The sequence below is a fragment of the Amblyraja radiata genome, chromosome 1 (genome assembly GCF_010909765.2).
Source record: "Amblyraja radiata isolate CabotCenter1 chromosome 1, sAmbRad1.1.pri, whole genome shotgun sequence".
NCBI classification, from domain to species: Eukaryota; Metazoa; Chordata; class Chondrichthyes; order Rajiformes; family Rajidae; genus Amblyraja; species Amblyraja radiata.
In genome coordinates this window covers 108,286,905-108,309,806 of record NC_045956.1, presented here as the reverse complement: position 1 = coordinate 108,309,806, position 22,902 = coordinate 108,286,905, and the positions used below count along the sequence as shown (strand labels likewise).

At 41.8% G+C, this 22,902-nt stretch overlaps 1 protein-coding gene and 1 long non-coding RNA gene across 3 annotated transcripts in view; both read right to left on the bottom strand.

Annotated features, from left to right (window-relative positions):
- Nucleotides 1–5,251: 5,251 nt before the first annotated feature.
- spata18 (spermatogenesis associated 18) overlaps nucleotides 5,252–22,902 on the bottom strand; it is a 50,460-nt gene continuing 32,809 nt past the window's right edge. Inside the window, exons 8-13 of one of the 2 annotated variants that reach the window (XM_033028453.1) lie at nucleotides 20,285–20,443; nucleotides 18,068–18,243; nucleotides 15,429–15,552; nucleotides 12,835–12,909; nucleotides 8,133–8,181; nucleotides 5,252–5,865 (exon numbers count right to left, since the gene is read on the bottom strand). In XM_033028453.1, coding sequence (XP_032884344.1) covers nucleotides 5,858–5,865; nucleotides 8,133–8,181; nucleotides 12,835–12,909; nucleotides 15,429–15,552; nucleotides 18,068–18,243; nucleotides 20,285–20,443 — 591 coding nt within the window. In that variant the 3' untranslated portion in view covers nucleotides 5,252–5,857. The remainder of the gene's footprint in view (nucleotides 5,866–8,132; nucleotides 8,182–12,834; nucleotides 12,910–15,428; nucleotides 15,553–18,067; nucleotides 18,244–20,284; nucleotides 20,444–22,902) is intronic. The other variant, XM_033028461.1, reaches the window with a different exon arrangement.
- Nucleotides 9,739–9,906, bottom strand: LOC116977739. The gene is made up of 2 exons (XR_004413294.1): nucleotides 9,875–9,906; nucleotides 9,739–9,832 (listed from the first exon to the last, which is right to left on the bottom strand). It is a non-coding gene; the product is annotated as an uncharacterized LOC116977739 (long non-coding RNA).

Below are 22,902 nucleotides of genomic sequence, written 5' to 3'. Positions count from 1 at the left end.
TCCATAAGATTACCCAGAATATCAGCATTACAAAGGAAAAAATAAAATTTACTCTCAATTGTAATCTTTACTTATTTTACATTTTAATCATTTTACATTATAATCCTTAATTATTTTATATTTTAAGGCTTTTTTGAAACTCAACAGAGAGCTACAAAATTTCAACTCATCACTAAGCCGTTCCACATTTTGACTCCCAAAACTGAGACACATCTATATTTTACATTGGTTCTTACTTTGCATGTTTCAAAAATACACAACCCTCTTAAATTATAATGTCCTTCTCTTAATTTTTATTTAATTTTTTTTTAATGAATACTAACAGCAAGGCTTTTATTCCTAACTCAGAAAAGTATTTCTAATGTCTTTACATGCATAATATCCAAACATTTTAAGGTACCGGACTTTATGAATAATGGATTTGTAGTTTCACGGAAAGAAGCTTTATGTATTATTCTAATAGTTATTTTCTGGGGTTTAATTATAGGGTCTATATTTGTTTTATATACATTTCCCCAAACGTCAACACAATATGACAAATATTGCATTATAAGCGAGCAATACAATATATACAAACACTTCTTATTCAACAGATCCTTTGTTTTGTAAAGAATAGCAATGGATTTAGATAATTTCCATTTGATGTATTCTATATGTGGCTTCCAACAAAGTTTATGATCTATAATCACTCCCAGGAATTTTGTTTGATATACTCTTTCGATTTCATTTAAATTCAATTTTATTTCATAATTAACCCTGTCACCACCAAACACCATAAAAAAATGTAATTTTAATTTAGGGATAATTTATTAATATCAAACCATTTTTTTAGCACTATCAATTCTCTTTCTGCTGTTTTCAATAGTTATTTTATATAATTCCCTGAACAAAATCCATTTGTATCATCCGCAAACGTAACAAACTTCAATGTATTGGATACTTTACAAATATCATTTAAATAAAGTATAAATAACTTAGGTCCCAGTAATCGCTTGTGGAATACCACAGGTTATTCTTCTAAGCTGTGATTCAGTATTATTAATTTTTAATTTTGAAACCTATTACTTAAATAACTTCCCAACCAATTTTGTGTGACACCTCTTATACCATAGCGTTCCAATTTCTGCAAAAGTAAGGAATGATCAATTGTATCAAATGTTTTACGTAAATCAATAAATACAACCAGTGTGTAGTTTCTTATCTATTACTGTTGCTATAATTTCTACAAAATTCATCACCACTAAAGATGTCGATCGATAACTCCTAATCCCATATTGATGATCACTTAATAACTCATATTTCTCAATGAAGTCATCAAGTCTATTCACAAATAGCTTTTCAAGTATTTTAGAAAATTGAGGTGGCAAAGACACAGGTCCATAATTTAATACAATATGTTTGTCACCATTTTTATAGATTGGAACCACCTTAGCCATTTTCATTTTAGTGGGAAAATACACCTTTTAGAAAGGATTTCTTGCATATATAGGTAAAAGGCTCAAGGACACAATCAATTACTTATTTTGTAAGTTACATATCAATGGTGTTACCATCAGTTGATTTTTTATCCTTAAACTTTCTGACTACTTCTACACATCACTCACAAACAAGGAACATTGAATTGCTGTTGTTAAATTCAAAATCAAAATTTATGTTTTCATCTCCAGGAAGGTTGTTCCTTTGCCAAATTTGGGCCTACATTAACAAAGAAATCATTCAACTCATTAGCAATGTCCTCTGTATTTTCAATGATTGAATTGTCATTTTTTTACAAAATATGTTGGAAAATCCATTTTACTACTATTTTTAATTAAATCATTAAATACACTCCAAGTAGCCTTAATATTATTTTTATGTTTTTGCAACATTTGAACATAATAATCTTTTTTTGTGATCTCATAATTAATGTCAGTCTGTTTTTATATTTTTTTGTACTTGTCCTCCTTTTCCTTTGTTTGACATTTAATAAATTCCCTATAAAGCCCATTTTCCTTTTTACAAGCTTTTTCCAACCCCTTTGTTAACCATGATTTCACCCTCTTTTTGGAATTGTGTCTATACTCTTTCAATGGACAATGTGTCATAAATTGTCAAGAATGTCTCTAAAAATGCTTCATATGATTCATTAATATCATCTACATAAACTTCTTGCCAGTCATAATTCAAGAGTTCTGTCTTAAAAGCTACAATTGCCTCTGGTGATTTTATTCTAACCAAATTATTCTGTCTCTTTGTTCTTAATTTTGACATTGTTAATCTCCAACTGTAAAAACAAGCAAATGATCACTTATATTAGTCACTAATAGTCTACTTTATAGTCTAACTGATAGAAACTCAAGCTAAACATAATATTAACAAATTCTGTCATTTTGTATGATCATTATATTTCAGTAAATCAATATTTAAGTCACCACAAACCAAAATCACCTTATCATTATGTTTATCATATAATTCAGAAACCTTATTCGATTGGTCAATACATGACCTCGGTGTTCTATAAATGCAACTAATTAATATATTTTTGAATCTTTCAATATCAAGCACAATGTAAAGACTTAAAAATGGAAGAATTTATTTATGTTTTCCAAACACATTACATGACGTACAATATTCAACTGAATAATTGCACAACATTATGTCATGGGACACAATGCATACAATTCCATTGCAAACTATAAATTATTGTGTCAATTCATTAAAAGTATAAAATAAGTATCTAAATCATTAAAAATGTTTTTTAAAAGCACACTCCATGAATGTTTAGTACCATTTTCAAAAGTTAGCCATAAACAGTGAATACAGTACTGTAATTTGAAATGGTCACTTCTCTCTTTGTAAAATAAGCACAACAGCTTTGACTACCACAAGAATGAAATCTTGTGCATCCGCTAAGGAACCCTGCTAGGTACAAAATATCTAAAATAATTTGTTACATGGATCACTGTGGCTAATATTTGTTTAATATTTTGGGGAAATCAAGTGGCAACACCGAAGCAGCAATTAATAACATTATCTCCTTCCCTTCCCTGAGGGTAAAAAAAAAAAGCAAAATTTCTCTTTGAAAGTACCGAGCCCAAATTAAAAAGAATATGTCTATTGTGCATTTTATAAGCATAGCTGGCAAGCGGCAACATCCAAGAGGTACAAAGGACTTTGTCAGGAGCAGTCCATAAAGACCAAAAGGGAAACCTCCAGGTTTAGTGTGAGCTTTCAAGTATCTGATCTGTGTGAGGCCACAGTTGCAGGTGGTCTTAGCTGTCCTTGCAGACCTTTTGGCTGTTGAAAGTCTGAACAATTCAGCATAACAGTACAACAAATGCAGAGCAAATTTTTCTATGTACATTATATTTTGCAGTCATTAGGACATGAGCGATAAAACTGATGTGTTTTACATCTTTTGAAAAGTCAAAGTTTTGTTTTCCTGATGCCATGTTCCTTTCAAAGATTATGCTCTTCAAGATAAAGGGGGCGCGTGCAGTGGGATGGGTGCTTTCTCATGTCGAGCACTCAGTCAGCTATGAGCACCGGTCAGCTGCAAGCCTAAGCTCCTTCCATCCTGCAATAACAACCGAAAATGCTGGAAACTTTAAGGCCCTTTGACTTGAAAAGTTAACTGCGTTTATCTTTCCACGGATGCCGCCTGACCAGCCGAGTGTTTCCAGCATTTCCTGTTTTTATTGCAGACTTTAAACATCTGCGATTATTTGATTGTGGTGCGATTCATTTTCTTTTTTTAAGCGTCAGTTTTTCTTGTCTTTTTTTGTGTGGCTAATTTGTTGCTTCAAACTTAATCCAGAAGTAATTAATTTGATTAAAGACCCACAGAGCCAAAGGGCAAAGGAAATTATTGACCCATCTGCTGCAGCTGCAGTTGAACTCAGTTCACAGATATAAATAAGAGGGCACTGTGTGGAACAGGTCTATTTTACCAAAGAATTTAATATATACATAGACTACAGGGGAAAAAAAAAACAAACGAGTGAACAGCTGAAGAAAAACGTGACTGTGGTTCCTACATTCGCCTATATTAATTAATCATAAATGATGGTAGGATTTCTATTTGCAGTTGTTAGACTGTTTTGATTTTCTATGATTAAAAATACTATTGTGCAGAATAAAGATGATAAAGCTTTCAAAATGATAAATATGTTGATGCTACACATGCATGTAGCACTCACATACAGCCTCGTATCACACTTTTATCGCAATCTGAGGGTCAACAGCAGACAATTCCGATGTTTCGTTTAGTTAGAGTTGCAGCATGGAAACAGGCCCCTCTGTCCACGCCGACCAATGATCACCCATACACTAGTTCTATACTACCCCCTAGGGACAATTTACAGATGTCAATTAACCTTCAAGCCTGCACATCTTTGGAATGTGGCAGGAAACCAGAGAACACGGAGAAAACCCATGCGGTCATAGGAAGAACGTGCAAACTCCATACAGACAGCACCCACAGTCAGGATCGAACCAGGGTCACTGGAGCAGTGAGACAGCAGATCTACCATTGCGCCACTGTTCCAACCCCATAGGTTATAAAACCATGACAGTTTTCTTAATACAGCCTACATTAGATGTAGCAGGCGCTTGGAGTCCGTGCAGACCAGCGATCCCCGCACATTAACTCTAACCTACACACACTAGGGACACTCTTCATTTATACCAAACCAATTAACCTACAAACTTGTACGCCCTTTGAGTGTGGGAGTAAACAGAAGATCTCGAAGAAAACCCACACAGATCACATGGAGAACGTACAGACTCCGTACAGACAGCACCCTTAGTCAGGATCAAACCCGGGTCCCTGGCACTGTAAGGCAGCAACTCTACCGCTGCGCCACCGTACCGCCCCAATTGTTTTAATCTTAGTTAAATTCTTTCAATAGTTATCAATGTATTTTGCGATCACAACACCTGCAGAAACATTGCAGCTTTGGCCATAACCAATCAATGATTTTTATAATCACACATGATTTTTAACACAATCATATTTATAATTTTACAGCAGGGAAAGAGGCCTTTTAGCCTCTCAGAAAAAGCTGGTGGCTTAAATGAAATACCCAATTTATTATCATGCTCCCGATTGCCCTGCAAATTGGTTCTCTTCAAGAGCATATCCAATTACCTTGGAACATTACAATGGAATTTGATTCCACCATATCGTCCAGCAGAGAATGACTGATCATCCTCGATGAAGGGGTAAAAAATAAAAAAATTAAAAAATTAAAAAATAATAAAATTTAAAAAATTGTAATTTCACATCTAGTCTTTTTGCCAATTGCTTTAAATCAATGACCAGTGTACATTTATCAACCAGTGGTGTGGAAAATTCTGTCAACTCTGCTCTCTATCAACACACATAATAATTTTCAACTACCTCTATTCATTTCCTGTAAAAAGAACAATTCGTCTTCTTAGCATTCCACTCCAGCATCATCGATAAACCTCCTCTGCACCCTCACCAGGTTCTTGATGTTCTTCCCAAAGTCTAGTGTTCAGAATTGCACTTCAGCTGATTCAATATTCAATGACGCCATTTACAATGATAAATATCCTATGCACAGATGTAGCTCCCTTATAAATGTGTTCTGGCACCTTGGAGGATTTGTGTACCTGCAGACTAGGGGTTCGACGTATGATGAGTTATGATGATGCAGCACAATTAATGTATTTAAAATGTTGTAACAATTAAGCAACACCTGTTAATAACAAAATCAAACAACAATGGTTTCCCTGAAGATTGAAAAACATGGATTTTTCATACATATTTGCTTCTGGCCACTAAACTTATTTTGGCATTATTCAGGTAGTTTTCAGAAGTCGATCAACCTCTTAACTCTTCAACTTTAGTTCTTCAGCGTCCTAGATAAGATGAAAAAAAATATCAAGCGTTAATTTATTCAGGGAGGGCTCCGTGTTTTCCCAATAATTCCTACATTTATGTGGGTCGGATTATCCTCCAGAATATGACAAAATTAAATTTTAAATGGTTGCCAAGTAAGAGTTCTATACATCAGTGAGAGGAGTGTGTTAAATTATTGCACTTTCCAATCCAAGTTAGGTGTTTCATTATTTTTTACCAAACATTTAACAATGGATGGAAGTTGCTTTTATAGCCATAGCACCAAGCTTTGTTCATCTTAAAATGCTTTAAATTTGGCTGCAGTCATGACATGATAAACAGTCAGCCAAAAATGCGAATTAAGTGGTAATAATAAACTTTATTTCAGACTCAAGATCTCTGCTTTCATACATGCTGCAATGTAGAGGTTGGAACTTTATCTTGCATCCATTTCAACCACATCGGTTACACTGAATGGCAATGTCACGCCAGCACATGCATGGCTGAAAGGCATAGCGAATGGGATAACATTTGCTAAAGAAGTTATATTCAGGCGACCTTGTGTTGATCAGTTGATGTAGGCACACACGCTAAAACAATATGAGAAAATGGGCGTGATATTGGTACCTCCAACAGTACTCCAACAGGTGTCCTTGAGACTCTTGAAAGGCACCCATAAATAAAATTTATTATTACTCAAATGGGGTAGGTGAGGTCACAACGCATTCTCTGACCAGAAGACATCCTTTGGCGCCAATATTCTTGATCGAGCACCCTAAACGGGTTAGTGGCCACTTTATGTTAACTTGACTGCCTCTGGCATTTGAGACACGATTATGTGTCCGAATATCAGCCAGAATTAAGGCAGCAGCATGGTTTTTTTTGTTTTAGTTCTAGATACAGTGCGGAAACAGGCCCTTCAGCCCACCAAGTCTGCACCAGCGAAGCACACACACTAACACTATCCCACACTCACTAGGGATAATTTACATTTATGCCAAGCCAATTTACCTACAAACCTCTACGTCTTACAATACAATACCATTTATTTGTCATTCGAACCTCACATGAGGTTCAAACGAAATTTGGTTTCTGCAGTCATACAAGAAAAGAGCCAGGACACACACCAACACAATTTACACAAACATCCATCACAGTGAATCTCCTCCTCACTGTGATGGAAGGCAAAGTCTTGTCTCTCCCCTACTCTCCATTCTTCTCCCGATGTCAAAGTCAAAGCCCCCCGCGGACGCTAGCAAGTCCGCGGCCATTTAAAGCCGCGCCAGGCGGTGTAAGGCCCCGCTCCAGGTCACTTTCAACCCCGCAATTCGGGCGGGAGAAGTCGCCGTTGCCGGTGCCCCGCAAAGCAGTCTCCCACCAGGGACCAGTGAGCTCCCGGTGTCACCATCATCCGGAGTCGGGTCGCAGCAGCTACAGCTCTCCACGCTCCGAAGCCGGCCAGCTCCATGATGGTAGGTCCGCAGCTCCGCAGGCTCTGTGACCCGAGCCCCCAGCTCGTTCCGGTTGGAGGCCGCTCCACGGTGCTAGGCCCCAACGACAACGGAGACCCGACAGGGAAAAGGTTGGGTCCCCGTGCAGGGAAGAGATTTAAAAGTTTCCCCCACCCACCCCCCACCCCCCACACATACACATTTAAAAACCCACTACAAACTATACCCTCAACGGGACAAAAAAATAAAAAAAAGACAGACAGACTGCAGAGGCCGCTGCGACGTCGGTCGCGCCGCCCACCCGTTAACCTGTAACCCGTTAAACTTCAGAGTGTGTTAGGAAACCAAAGATCTCGGAGAAAAGCCATGGGGAGAACGTACAAACTCCGTACAGACAAGCACTCGTAGTCAGGATCGCACCCGTGTCTCTGGCGCTGCAGACCAGTAGCTCTACCGTTATGCCACCGTGCCGCCTCTGGGGTTTGATAAATATTGGCGACCACTTATTATTATTCAGGTGCCCAATGTTTATTCACATGATCTTCCAAATACAGTGCCAACATCTGAACGGGTAGGATATTGCTACAGGGGGCCATCACTGGTTGACCTGGCCGTACAACAGCCTTTGGCCTTTTCCACCCACTGTAACAAGTGGGCCGGTGACAGCTCATTGTGGCCAGAGCCGTTATTAAAGTAATATGCAAAGGAGTTTTAATGCTAGCACATTAACTAGCCTACTGCCGGAGGCTTTCACTACTTTGATGGTTACATTGGATATTTGTGAATAAACCTCTAAATCATTCCAGATTGTTACATTAAAAATGTTTTCCACTCACTGGGACTGATGCTCCGCCTGAGGGGGGATGGGCTTCGACTCCGAGATGACTGGAAAACACAAGGCATAAAAATATCAGTTCACAATCTAGTGAAACAATTGAGATGGGAAATGGCTAAAAAAAAAAAATGCAAGAAGCATTTAGGTAATTCTGCTATAATACAATAGCTGTGCTTCTCAGAAACCTCGACTTATAGAAAATCGTGTGTTATATGTTAGATTTGGTGGCACAGCTGCTGCCTCACAGCCTGGGTTCAATCCGGGTACTGTCTGTGTGGAGTTTGCACGTTCTCCCTGTGACCGTGTGCGTTTTCTCTGGGTTCTCCAGTTTCTTCCCACATCACAAAGACGTGCGGGTTTGTCGGTAAATACGGCTCTTTGTAATTGCCCCCAGTGTATAGAGAGTAGATGAGAAAGTGGAATAACATAGAACTAGTGTGAACGGGTGTTCAAAAGTCATCCAGTCTCAGTGGGCATAAGGGCCTGTTTCCATGCTGTATCTCTAAAAACATTTGTGTCAATGGGGAAAAGGGGTTAGGGCCTAGAGAGTTCCAGACTTGCAATAACAAATATATTTCTCCCTGCAGGATTTTAGAAAATAGTGGTCCTTTTAATAGCTTTAAGTTTATTTTTATTACAGCAAGCCAAAAATAGTAAAGGCTGTATGTTGCGTTGTTTAACAGAGTACCTATCATTGCCCGTGATAATAAAAGCGATTGCTTGTCAAATTCAATAGCCAACCATGGTGAAACTAGCGGCCTGTGTTCTTAAGAGACAACAATGTCTGATTACCCTGGGGTTACTGTTTTTTCCCCCCTATACTCAACTTACAAATGACCTTAGTCGCTGTCTCCCAAATATTGACTTGGCAATCACACCACATTTACCCAATCTTTTATTAATGTTACATCCATATTGATATAGATGAGTCTAGCGCTGAAACAGGTATCCATACAGTTATTGACTCATTGATTCATAGACATACAGCACAGAAACAGGCCCTTCAGCCCAACTGCTGACCAAGTTGTCAACCTGACCTAGTGCCATTTATTTCCATTTGGCTCATTTCCCTCTAACCTTTCTATTCATTTACCTGTTCAATATCTTCTAAACATTGTAATTCCACCTCTACCATTTCCTCTGGCAGTTCGGTCCATGTACCCACCACTGTGAAAAACCTGCACTTTAAAGTCTCATTTAAATCTTCGCCCTCTCACCTTAAACCTAAATTTAGACTCCCTCTATCCTGAAAAAAAGACTGAGCATTTACCTTATCTCGGCCTTTCATGTTTTTATTCACGCCCGGCAGGTCAGCTTTAGCTCCCAGCATACCCAGTTGCTCCTTCCAGTCCCCGTAACATCCTTGTGAATCTTTTCTGCACCCCTTTAGAGCTTAATGGCATCCTTCCTATAGCAAGGTTTTCAGAACTGCACACAATATTCCTGGTAAGGTTTCATCAACAAGCTGCTCCGAGCTGTTATCAGGCAACTGAATCATCCTAGCACAACCAAAGAGGAGTGCTGAACTATTATCTACCTCTTTAATGACTCTCGGACTATCCTTGATCAGTATTTGCTGGCTTTACCTTGCACTAAACGTTATTCCCTCATCATGTATCTATACTGTAAATAGATCGACTGTAATCATGCATTATGTTTCTGCCAACTGGTTAGCATGCAACAAAAAGCTTTTCACTGTACCTCGGCATACATGACAATATGCAACAAAAAGCTTTTCACTACCTCGGTACACGTGACAATAAACTAAATTGAACAGTTGTTACATGATGCTCCCAACTCTTGTACTCAATGCTCTGACCGATGAAGCCAAATGCTTTCTTCACTACCTGTTGCGTTTAGTTTAGAGATAAAGCATGGAGACAGACCGATCAGCCTACATGCTGACCATAGATCGCCCGATCAAACTAATTCTATGTTATCCTACTTTCTCATCCATTCGCTGCATACTAGATGCAGTTCACAGAGGCCAATTTACCTACAAAGCCATAGGTCATTGGGATGTGGGAAGAAGATGGAACAGAGGAAACACACGTGATCACAGGGAGAACTTGCAATCTCCACACACACAGCTCAGGAGTATTGGAGCATTGTGAGCAATTTTGGGCACCATTTGTTGAAGGATGTGCTGGCTCTGGAGACGGTCCAGAAAAGGATTACAAGAATGATCCCAGGTATGAGTGGGTTAACCTACGACGAGCGTTTGACAACACTGGGCCTGTACTCGCTGGAGTTTAGAAGAATGAGGGGGCACCTCGTTGAAACATACAGAATAGTGAAAGGCTTGGATGGATCAGATGTGGAGAGGATGTTTCCATTAGTGGGAGAGCCTAGGACTAGAGGTCAGAGCCTCAGAATTACAGGACGTTCCTTTAGGAAGGAATGAGGAGGAATTTATTTAGTCTGTAGAATTCTTTGCCACAGAAGGCTGTGGAGGCCGTCAATGAATATTTTTAAGGCAGAGATATGTAGTTTCTAGATTATTACAGGTGTCAGAGGATACGGGGAGAAGGCAGGAGAATGAGATTAGGAGGGAGAGATAGATCAGCCATGATTGAATGGCGGAGCAGACTTGATGGGCCGAATGGCCTAATTCTGCTCCTATCACTTATGACATGAACTTATGACCTCTTCCAGCTGCGTCGCTGTGCCGCCCTGGACATCACTTTCAGGGAACGATGTATGTGTGTCACCATGTCTATTCCATCCCCAATTCAGAGGGCTCAACAAGTGTGGTTCTGATTATGTAGGTCTTTGCCACACAAGTTCATTTTTCAAAAACGTGCAGAGTTCTGCATTCAACGGGAATACCAGGCTATGAGACGTTACATTGGTGGAATACACAAGCATTGGTAAGGCTCCATATTTCATTGAACTGTTGAATTTTGCCGTTTCATCACTGCTTCCTTGGTAACGATGCTGTGCAGCAATTTGAGACGTGGTCGGCAATGTGCGGATGTCTTGGTCCAGTGTTTCTTAGAGGTGATTTGTATGTTTAAAATCTTTAATTGGCAAGTTCCCCTCTTGTGCAGTAAAAGCTGTAAACTATTAACAGGAATTGAATATACAACAATTGCAGAGAGAAGTGGAGAATGAAAAGCAATAAATAATATGTCCCTTGCAGTTCCCATTTACTTCAAAGCCAATTTACAAAAGAATAAACTCTTTTAAAAGGAGGGCAGTTTGCATGCCAGGCAACTCCACTGGATAATGGAAGCCTTACACAAACAGAGTCAGCTCGTCTTCAATGTAAATAATTGAGAAGTTGATTTTTTACTGCAATGTTTGCATTTGTTGCCACAAGATTGCTGGATAATGAACTGACATGGAGTTGAAGCGAACACAGATAAGGCAACAAAAGACTTTCTTGACATATCACAGGGACATGATGCAAGTTGTTCATTTAATTTGTCTCACTAGTTCTTGCCTTGCGGAGCAGAGCAGAGCAGCCTGACCAGGCCAATGGCAAGTCACTGCCTTATCTGTACTCACATCCTGCATACAGCAGGATTTACAGATCCAGTCAAAACGACTGGAGCAAACCATTTATTTGCTGTAGGAAAAGCACAGATTAAAATAAACGGTTTAAGACACACACACACACACACACACGCGCACTAACATTTTCACAACAAAGTTGGTGGGTGTATGGAACAAGTTGCCAGAGGAGGTAGTTGAGATAGGAACAATAACAGCATTTAAAAGACATTGGTACATGTACGTGGATAGGAAATGTTTGGAGGAATATGACCCAACCACAGGCAGGCAGAACTAGTGCAGCGGGGCATCTTGGTCAGCATGGGCAAGTTGGGTTGAAGGGTCTGTTTCCATTCTGTACGACACTGACATCTGGCTTTGGTTAAAGCCTGTGCATCTAAAGTTGTATACCTGGTTGCATTTCAAAGTAGATTGATTCCTGGTATGTCAGGACTTTTTTTATGAAGAAAGACTGGATAGACTCGGATTGTACTCACTAGAATTTAGGAGATTGGAGGAGGGGGGGGGGGGGGGGGGGGGGTACATTGTTCCCGATGTTGGAGTAGTCCAGGACAAGGGGTCACAGTTTAAGGATAAGGGGGAAATCCTTTAGAACCGAGATGAGAAAAACATTTTTCATGCAGAGAGTGGTGAATCTCTGGAACTCTGCCACAGAAGGTAGTTGAGGCCAGTTCATTGGCTATATTTAAAAGGGAGTTAGATGTGGCCCTTGTGGCTAGAGGGATCAGAGGGTATGGAGAGAAGGCAGGTACGGGATACTGAGTTGGATGATCAGCCATGATCATATTGAATGGCGGTGCAGGCTCGAAGGGCCGAATAGCCTACACCTGCACCTATTTTCTATGTTTCTATGTACCCCCCAGGTCAACCTGTCTTCATGGTAGGGGCTATACAATGGCACAGCCAGTAGAGCTGCTGCCGCACAGCGCCAGAGACCCGGGTTCGATCCTGACCTCGGGTGCTGTCTGTGTGGACTTTGCACTTTCTCCCTGTGACTGTGTGGGTTTTCTCCGGGTGCTCCGGTCTCCTCCCACATACATGGGTTTGTAGGTTAATTGGCCTCTGTAGAATTGCCCCTAATATGTAGGGAGGGAAGTGGGTGAATGTGGTGGGTGATCGATGGTCAGTGTGGACTTGATGGGTCAAAGAGCCTGTTCACCTTTCAATGACAAAAAAAAGTTACCTACCAGACCGCGGGCGGGACTGATGGAACGGGAACGGACAGGACTGATGCTTCTGCTTTGGCTCTTACTTGGTGCCCACTGAATCAATAAAGTACAAAAGAATTACCACACAGAAAGAGAAACGCTTGCCATACGTTTCAAATAATTCCATCATTCTGCAGTATCGGAGAACAAGCCCCTCGACAAGAAAGAACATCAATGGCACTGAAATCCTGACAGGTCAGAGAAGCAAGGCTGAAGTATACCACACCCTCCTCCTGTCTTATACTCAGTAAAGGGGCTGTCCCACTGCGGCGACCTAATCTGCAAGTTAAGAAGGGGAGAGGGGAGGGGGAGGGGAGAAAAGAAGGAGTGGGGACACTTTTAAGAAGTATAATAAAGTTTAGCGGGCATTTTACCTACCGGCTGGTTTTCCCTAGTCCTGCAAACTCCAATGAGCCAATCAAAATGCCCAGTCAGCGAAGGAGATTGCCTACGGCTGCCCTCGACTGCCTGTAACTAAATTTTAGACGAGTTTGCCCTCGACTCCAACTCGCAGCATGGTCGACACGAGGTCCTACGAGGTCACTGGAACTCTCCTTCATGCCTGAGGGAAGTTCCCGAATACTCGTTGCCTCAGCTAATTCGCGGAAAACATTTCAGCATGTTGAAAAATTTTCCGCGAGTAAAATTTGGTCGGCTTGGTTCTTTTTGACTCGTAGTGCAGTGGAGTGGGGTCACTATTTAGTTACAGGCAGTCGAGGGCAGCCGTAGACAATCTCCTTCGCTGACCGAGCATTTTGATTGGCTCATTGGAGTTCCCCTTCTCTTCCCCCCCCTCCCCCCGCACTCTCTAAAGGGCTTACCCTACACTGTGCAGCCGTCTTTTACCTTCCTGTTCATCGCGGGTGTGAATTTCAGACAGCGCTCCCCCGCTTTCCCTGGCCCCCGCCTTTGCGATGTGTTTGTGTGCACGGTTGGTCGATCCAGCTCGCGGTTTTCCTCAAGCTTGAATGACGAAGGCACTCTTCTTGACTCGCGGATTAAGTCGCCACAGTGGGACTTATGATGCATGTGGAATTTGTTTTAAATAAGTGAGATCTCCGTTCTGTGACCACCAAGTGGCAGCACAGTAGCACAGAGGTAGAGTTGCTGCCTTACAGCACCAGAGACCCGGGTTCAATCCTGACTATGGGTGCTGTCCGTATATAGTGTTAGTACATTCTCTCTGTGACCGCATGAGTTTTCTCCGGGTGCTCCGGTATTCTCCCACATTCCAAAGATGTGCAGGTTTGTAGATTAATTGGCTTTTGTAAATTGTCCCCAGTGCGTGGGATAAAATGAGTGTACAGGTGATTGTGGTCGGTGCGGACTCAGTGGGCTGAAGGGCCTGTTTCCACACTGTATCGCTAAACTAAACTAATAGTATGAAAGCCTATTGAATTCTTCATCAGATCCTCTGAAATAACGGTGACTATTCTTTCAGATCAGCCGAAATTGCTGAGAGCAGTTGCAAGGTCCCAGTATATTGCATTAAAGATGAGGAATACTCAGCCCACACCAGGCTTGCTAAGTTACAGCAGAAGGTAACACATTTATAAAAAGCCAATTTTATTATTATTATATAAATGTACTGCACACAAAGTTCACATCTGTTCTTTAAGATCAGATCACGACTGTGAAGCAAATAACCATCAGGTTTAATTTATTTACAAAGCAAGCAGTAATAATTGAATCCTGTTACTTGCTACCAAGATAATGGAAAAATATGGAGTTAATGAGGAACAAGATAGCAGCAGATGTGGCTTACCCAAAATATCATTCCAGATGTTGTTATCTACAAAGTTACCCATTTGAGATCACTGATGATTAACCAATTATCAATTTGGGTCATCTCAGACTAGAGATTCAAGCTAACATGTCACTTGCATTGTCTGTTTGCTGGATATTCTCAGGAAATGAAACGTTTTAAATCATCTTAAACTGAACAAGTCATATACATTAAAAAGTCGGCAGTCTCAATTCAGACAGAGGCTGCAACAATGACCTTTAGTCCTCTTAATGCAATAAAATATTCCAGGCCATTCACTGGAGAAATTCACGGGAAAAGTTCCTGCTGCCCCACGTATGATAGGACGATAGGGGATGATAGGACAAGTGTTCAGAGATATAATGTTCCACAGTAAAAGGAGAGCATGGCAGACGGGTTTAGGGAGAGAATTCTGCAGCTTAGGACCCAGGATGTGTTCAAGAGATAGGGTTAGGCATATCTCTTAGGGCTAATGGAATCAAGGGATTTGAGGAGAAAGCAGGAACGGGGTACTGATTTTGGATGACCAGCCATGATCTTATTGAATGGCGATGCCGGCTCAAAGGGCTGAATGGCCTCCTCCTGCACCTATTATCTATGTTTCTAGGAGGTGAAAGCACAGTGTCTAACATTGGAGCAAAGGAAATGAATGGTGTGAAGTGGTCAGCTCTGGGGACGAGAGCGGAGATCCTGGAGAGTCAGCGTGAGGGAGTAGGATAGAGGTAGAGAGCGACAAGGGCATGGAGGGATGGGAGTCATGGTGTAGCCCACACTCAGCCGTTCATCATCAAGCAACTATCCTGCTTACCAGAGCTCCTCTCTTTGTGAATGCCTCTCCCTTGACAATGACAATGCCATTTTCTACCAGGGCTGGCCAGGTGTGATAAACCACCAGGGGAGCAGTGAAGTCAGAGTCGTAGCTGCGGCGATACCTGGAAAGGAGGGGAGGGAAAATTGTTAATCCAGAGGCATGATAATAGTTGCAGGAAGAACAGCACCAAACATGAATATAAACCTCAGACTATTTTCAAACTGGACTTCACCTTGCACTAAAAGCTATTCCCTTTATCACATATCTGTACCTTGTGGATGGCTTGGTTGTAAGCATGTATTGCCTTTCCCCTGACTGGTTAGCATGCAACAAATGCTTTTCCCTGTACTTTGCTACACATGACAAGAAACTAAACTAATGCTTAGTGCACCAGTACTCAGTGTGGAATTCAGGAGAAGAGTCTTTGTTCAATCATTTTCATTTTGACATTGCTAGGTTTCAACGAGGCATAGGTGTAGCCAGAGACCATTTCGAAGTATATGGACATAAGATGAGGTCAATACCGGTTCAAGCTGAGTGACCTATTCCTGTTGCCACCACAAGTGGGCACTTAAGAGCAACTCAATAAACACACGAAGAAGAAAGGAATGGGAGAATGTGCTGACAGGGTGAGACAAAAAAAGACTGCGTGGGTAGAGATTGCTATGGAGCACAAACACTGGTGTAGACAGATGGCCTGACAGAAACAGACCGAGTGTTCACTACAGAAACAGGCCATAATATAAATGGGTTTCCAAAGCACACCTCAGCAAATCAATGTCAGAATTTAGTTTAGTTTTTTTTTGTAGTTTAAAGATGCAGCACGGAAACAGGCCGCCCACAGAGTCTGCTCCAACCAACCAGCCATCCCCCTACACTAACAGTATCCTACACACTAGGGGACAATTTAAAATTTATAGAAGCCAATTAACCTACAAACCTGTACGTCTTTGGAATGTGGGAGGTGACCAGAGCACCCGGAGAAAACCCACGCAGTCACTGGGAGAATGTACAAACTCTGCGCAGACAAACACCTGGAGTCAGGATCGAACCCGGGTCCCTGGCGCTGTAAGGCAGCAACTCTACCGCTGCACCACCGTGCTGAGTTGTGGCAGCCTTGAGATTTGCTGACCGTTGCTTTTTGGCTTTGTTAATTTGTGCACTTCTAGCCGGATCTAGTTTTAATTATACACTTGGCTGTCATTGCATGCTGGTGATTGTGGGAATAAATACTGCATTTTGGACCATAATTTGGAAATATGTTACTAAGATGTGAAACCTATAAGCAACCTTGAAAATAAAGTTGATAATAAGTTGGTGACACGGTGGGTGTCGCAGCAGTAGAGTTGCAGCCGTACAACACCAACATCATTAAACTCTTGACTACTGGATGAGCAGAAATGTCCTCACTGAACATTGATGATCATCGCCAGTTGTGTCCCCGAGTATCCTATTCCTCCCTCTCATCAGCATCTGCCCCAACTGACCCTGGCACTTTATTCCCTTGATATCTCCTTTGATTCAAACAAAGCTCTGGACAGAGATGTGTGGTGCGTCCGTCACCGTGCCCGTCACAAACCAGCACCACTGCGTCGCTAATGAATGAATGAATGGATCTGGTCCGCTCACCTACCCCATTAATACTGCCATTTGCTGGAGAAACCTTCATCTATGCCTTTGACACTGCTAGACCTGGTAGTATCATTAAATCTCATAAAACCCCCACTCATTCTACGATCCAGAAATTTGGACAGCAACATTTCAGATGATCCAATGTCTGAACTCACATCAAGTCTCTCTCACTCATTGTGAATTATTCCAAGTGAATTATTGTCTCCGTTTTCAAACTATTCTTTTCAAATAGCCTTAACCCTTTCCAATATCTTCAACCATCTCTAGTAGCCACCAAGTGGCCACAGGAGTGGAAGGCAACCTCATCTCTATTACACAGCTACATATCTTCACCAGATAAAAGCTGTCCAGGGTCCGAACTCCCCAGAAGAGCATGGGTGAAGCTCAACAGACTTTGTACTGGAGTTGGGCGTTTCAATGCCAGCATGTGGAGATGGGGACTCCGCCAGAGCCCAGCCTGTGAATGCGGAGCAGAACAACAGACAGCCAACCATGTCATCTCTGGGTGCCCGCTCTACCACCCACCAAATAGAGCTGGCAGACATTGACGCAGAGGCAACAACCTGGCTGCTCAACACCTGGCTTGAGATCTAACTATTCATTGGTTTATGGTTCATTCGCAAGAAGAAAACCATCTCTAGTACAAACAATAACCATCTTGCTACTAAATCTGAACTCTTCTTCATCACTGTTTTTAATGGTTCCATGACTGGTCTGGTTTTCAAATCTTATCACCAAGTTCAAGTATCCTATTCCCAACCTCGCCACAACTCTCGACACCTTCATGGTACTTCTTATACTCTACCTCTGAACAAGTATTTAGGGTCATAAGGTCATACAGCGTAGAAACAGGCCCTTCCGCCCAACTTGCCCATCTACACGAGCCCCACCTGGAGTTTTCCATTCAACAATGCACCCCATCAGCCGCCTTTGGATGTTTTGCTATGTTACAGATGCTTCATAAATGCAGTTTGTTGTTGTGATACAATTGAAGGCACTCTTACTTATTGTCATTGAAGAGTTCACCATCGGCAGTGAAGGCGATGTCAAGTGGGGGATCCAGTGTCTGCATGGCAAAGGCCACGCGACAAATTTCACGGATAAAACTGCTGATCAATATAAAGTCAACTTCGATTGGGATGGAGATCTTTGGATGAACGCTAATGCTACGGATCACATCCTGTTGAAACACAAGTTGCTCTTTTTAATGACCGATCCTGCAGCAAAATATGTCCCATCCGCCAGAAAAGTCCCATAAATCACCTGACAAATCAATCGCCCCTGATATCACATCATCATCCGATCACAGATCAGTCAGAGACATTGGCTAATATGTAATTTTAGAAATGTTGAGAGCATGCTGCTAGAGAAAGGACATTCACTATTTCAAAGATGAGTTAAAATTGAAAACTTTACTTAACAAGTTAAAATAGAGTGCATGCCCCAATACCTAAATGTTATTCAGGACAAGGAAAGAATCTTAGTTTAATGTTGGTAAACTGCCAGCATTTAGTCCTGACTATGATTATCATAAAACAAAGCTAATGTGGTTTTATAAATGGTGACAATGAAGTGTGCATGTGGTTATATTGTATTCTCATGTTATACATTAAAAACCCTCGCTCTGATTCTAATCTCACTTCAATGTATGGGAGAGAATAGTTATGCAAGATGGTGAGTTTATTATTTAAGTATGGGGAACAAGCATCTCTTTTATTATGGCACCAAATGTTGGGGCCCAAGTGTCTCACCATGTGGAGCTGGGAGCCCAATTAAAATGGAAGAGGTACCCCAGACAATATAATGCAGATGGGAACTGTGTTCCGTTTGTCCCTCCTACAGCACTCCATCTTGCTCAGGAGAAGCAAGAATTCCTACCACCAGCAAATTAGAGCATGTTATTCCATGTAGCATCAGGTGCTGGTCACTCCTGGAACAATGTTTTATATTGGAGTATCAATGTAGCACCAGGGATCTGACCCAGGTATTGAATATACCTGCTCTCCTCGGGCATCCATTCTGTAACGCAGTGCTGAATCCCACCCACTGACAATCTGACAGCAGACATTCCAGCATGAACATGACTCAAGACCTTGTTCAAGCACCAATCACCTTCCCAACCACATTTTCAAGATGAATTTCCTATTCCAGGAGCTACAAACGTGTGACTGGCCAGTAACCCAGACACCTCAGGGATCAATTTTGAACAGCAGGTCCACGTCAAAAGAGTCATGGACAAAGCACACCTTTAGTGGACCGTCAATGGCATCAGTTTCTGGTCCACTAAACGTTGCTATCACCAGTTTTATTTTTAGAGATACAACGTGGAAACAGGCCCTTCAGCCCATCGAGTCCACACCGACACGTACACTAGTTCTATCCTACACACTAGGGACAATTTACAGAAGCCAATTGGCCTACAAACCTGTACGTCTTTGGAATGTGGGAGGAGACCAGAGCACCCAGAGAAAACTCATGCGGTCACAGGGAGAACGTACAAACTCCGTACTGACAGCACCCATAGTCAGGATTGAATCTAGGTCTCTGGCGCTGTAAGACAGCAACTCTGCTGCTGGTGCCACTGCGTCGCCCGTGGTGTTGTATGCAAATTGATAATGCGTCCAATACGTTAACCTCGCTTTCCTAATGGGCCAATTAACATCTTTTAAAATACTGAAGTCATTGTGTACAACACAAAATGCTGGAGTAACTCGGTGGGTCAACACCTCTGGAGGACATGGGTAGGTAATGCTTTGTATCAGGACTCTTCTACAGACGGATTGTGGGGGTGGGGGTGAGGGTGCAGAGAAAGCTGGAAGAGAGGTAGGGGTGGGACAAAGCCAGACAAATCAATGGTTGTGCATGCACATTTAATGTACACAAAAGAACTATTACTTCCATCCTAGTTTTTGCTCATTAATCATTTTAACGTTTTTATTGCGCTGGTGTGAGAAGATCAGCTTTGCAGGCACAGGTGGGTGCTTCTGCAAATCCTGAAGAGGTTTTAATCTGCACAAATTCTAATATTATATTAAACATAAATTGAGTGCAAAAGGTTCAGAAATACTGAGAGCTTTCTCCAGTTCCAGTATATTGTTGGCATAAATGATTCAGCTAAACTAATTTGTCCCACTCAAAAAATGGTGCACATATAATTAATGGAATCAGCAGCAAAAACTGGAACCTACTGTAACATTGACACGTGCTTCATGGATACATACATTAATGCTAGACTGGACGTCATAGAGGTCCAGGTTGCGAATGATGTAATCAATCACAGTGTCATCCAGCGACTCTGGCCCACGATGCGAAGGCGATAATGTTTTGCGTACTCGGAGTTTGAACTGTCGGAATGCCATTTTCGCAGCTTGGAATGCCTCCTAAATTCAGAAGCAATCAGATTAGACACAATTAGACGGTGCTGTGCGAACCAGAGCAAGTCATTTCATTTTGTTTACATGTTTGCCTTAACAGACATTGATTGGAGTTTAAACAAGCAGCTCATTCACTTCTGTGCTTCTCTCTCAGGTTAGAAAGCACCATCCTCATAAGAAGGGGAGTGGTCAAAACAAAAACAGAGAATGTAGGAAATACTCACAGGTCAGGCTGTATCTGCAGGAAGGGAAACAGTTGTCGTTTCAGGTTGGAGGCCCTTCGTCAGCACTACAAAGAAGCCTGTAGAGCTGTTGGGAGAATAGGGTCTGCACCAACACACCGAAGAAGACCAACATCATCCAGTCCCCAGAGCAGCCTACTTGCTTTGCACTTATTGACCCTGCTAAACTCCTTCCACTATCACACTAGCTGCAGTGAGCACCATCTACAAAATACAGGTAACTCCATCAGCACCTCCCAAATCCACAGCCTCCACCTCCAAGGATAATGGTAACAGGGTACATGGGAACCCCTCCAAACTGCATACACACAGTCTTGGAAATACGTCACCCCAGTTTCCACTGTCGCTGGGTCTAAACCTTGGCATTTCCCACTGACCAGCAATGTGTTCAAGACATTGGTACTGCAAAAAGGCAGCTCAACACTACCAAATGGACAACTTGATATAGGAAATAAATGCTGGCCTTGCCAGCAAACTCCAGATCTCAAATAGGTACAAGTATAAAAACTTGCATTTGAGTGAGTTAAAGGAGAGAAAGTTATATTTGTAACACAGCCAACAACATATTTTAAAAAAAACTTTTATTTTCTGCATATTCTTTCTGTGGTCGTCCTTCGCAGCATACACGCAATCTTTAAAAAATACAGAGACAAGGAAATCTGCAATTTAATTTTGTTTCCCACTTCAATTGGTTTGGTAGGAGAGCCCCTCCTGCCAGTTGGAGAAAATAGTCTGTTCATTAATTTGGTTGTGATTGATCATTTAACTTTCATACCACAATCGCCATGTTCCCTTGATTGAACGGCTGTGCTCAAAAGGCTTCCTTAGATCAACCGACACCTCCGCAACAAGCGAGTTCCACTTACATTCAACATAGAACAGTACAGCACAAGAACAGGCCCTTCACCACGCAATGGCCATGCCGAACAAGAGGCCGAGACCATCATTCATCTCCTGCACATAACCCATATCCCTACATATCCATATGCCTATCCAAAAGTCCTTTATGTGCCACTAATCCATCTGCCTCAACCACCTCTCATAATTTTATATACTTTGATCAGGTCTTCCTGCAACCTTCAATATTTCCTAAGAAAACAATCCAAATATATCCAATATCCAGGGTGCCCAACTGCTCCCTGCAGCTAATACCACTTACACACCCACGACAAGAAGCTGCCTCGATCCCATCCCCAAACTTGCCCACAAATTATTTGGGACATATCTTGAGAGAGTGTCTTAAGGACATTAGGCAGTGTAAACCAGTATTCCTGTTCACTGTATATTAAAGCATATCTCAGGATGTACTCAATATGTTTAGTTTAGAGATACAGCATGGAAACAGGACCTTCGGCCCTTCGGCCCTTCGGCCCATACCGTCCAGAGATCACCCCTACACTAGTTCTATCCTATACACTAGGGACAATTTACAGAAGCCAATTAATCTACAAAACAAACATTTTTGAATGTGGGAGGAAACCAGAGCACCTGGGGAAAACCCACGTGTCCACAGGTAGAACGTACAAATTCCATACAAATAACACCCGTAGTCAGGATCGAACCCAGGTCTCTGGCACTGTAAGGCAGCAATTCCACCTCTGCGCCACTGCACTAGAACAAAGAACTCACTGATTGAATACCCAAACTAGAGCCTCCGACCGTCAAGCAATTGTGGAAGTGATAAGGAGGGGGTGACTTTAAAAAAATATATATAGTAGACACAAATTCTCAGTTTCCAAACCCGAATATCAACACAACTTGCAATCATACACAGAGGGTTGTGTGTCTATGGAACAAGCTGCCAGAGGAGATGGTTGAGGCAGGTACTATAACAAAATCTGAAAGGCATTTGGATAGATACATGGATCGGAAAGGTTAAGAGGGATATGGATCAAAGGCAGGCAGGCAGGGTGGGGCTAGTTTAGATGGGGCATCTTGGTCAGATTGAGCCAATTTCCGGCTGTTTCCCTGCAGTCTGACTCTAAAGCTATATAATAAAACTCAGCAAAGACCACTTGCTAGGACTTCTAAGATTAAATAACACACCATAGCAATTATTATCGGATGTGCAGCTCTTTCCGCCAATTTAATTTCAGTACCATTCACCAATCAGTGCCTTAATCTGGAAAAATGTCAAGTGGTTCAGGTTAGAAATCTACAAATTATGAATCCCTCTCAGGTTGGTCAAGGCTGAAACCTGCTGTATGCTCTCATCACCATATT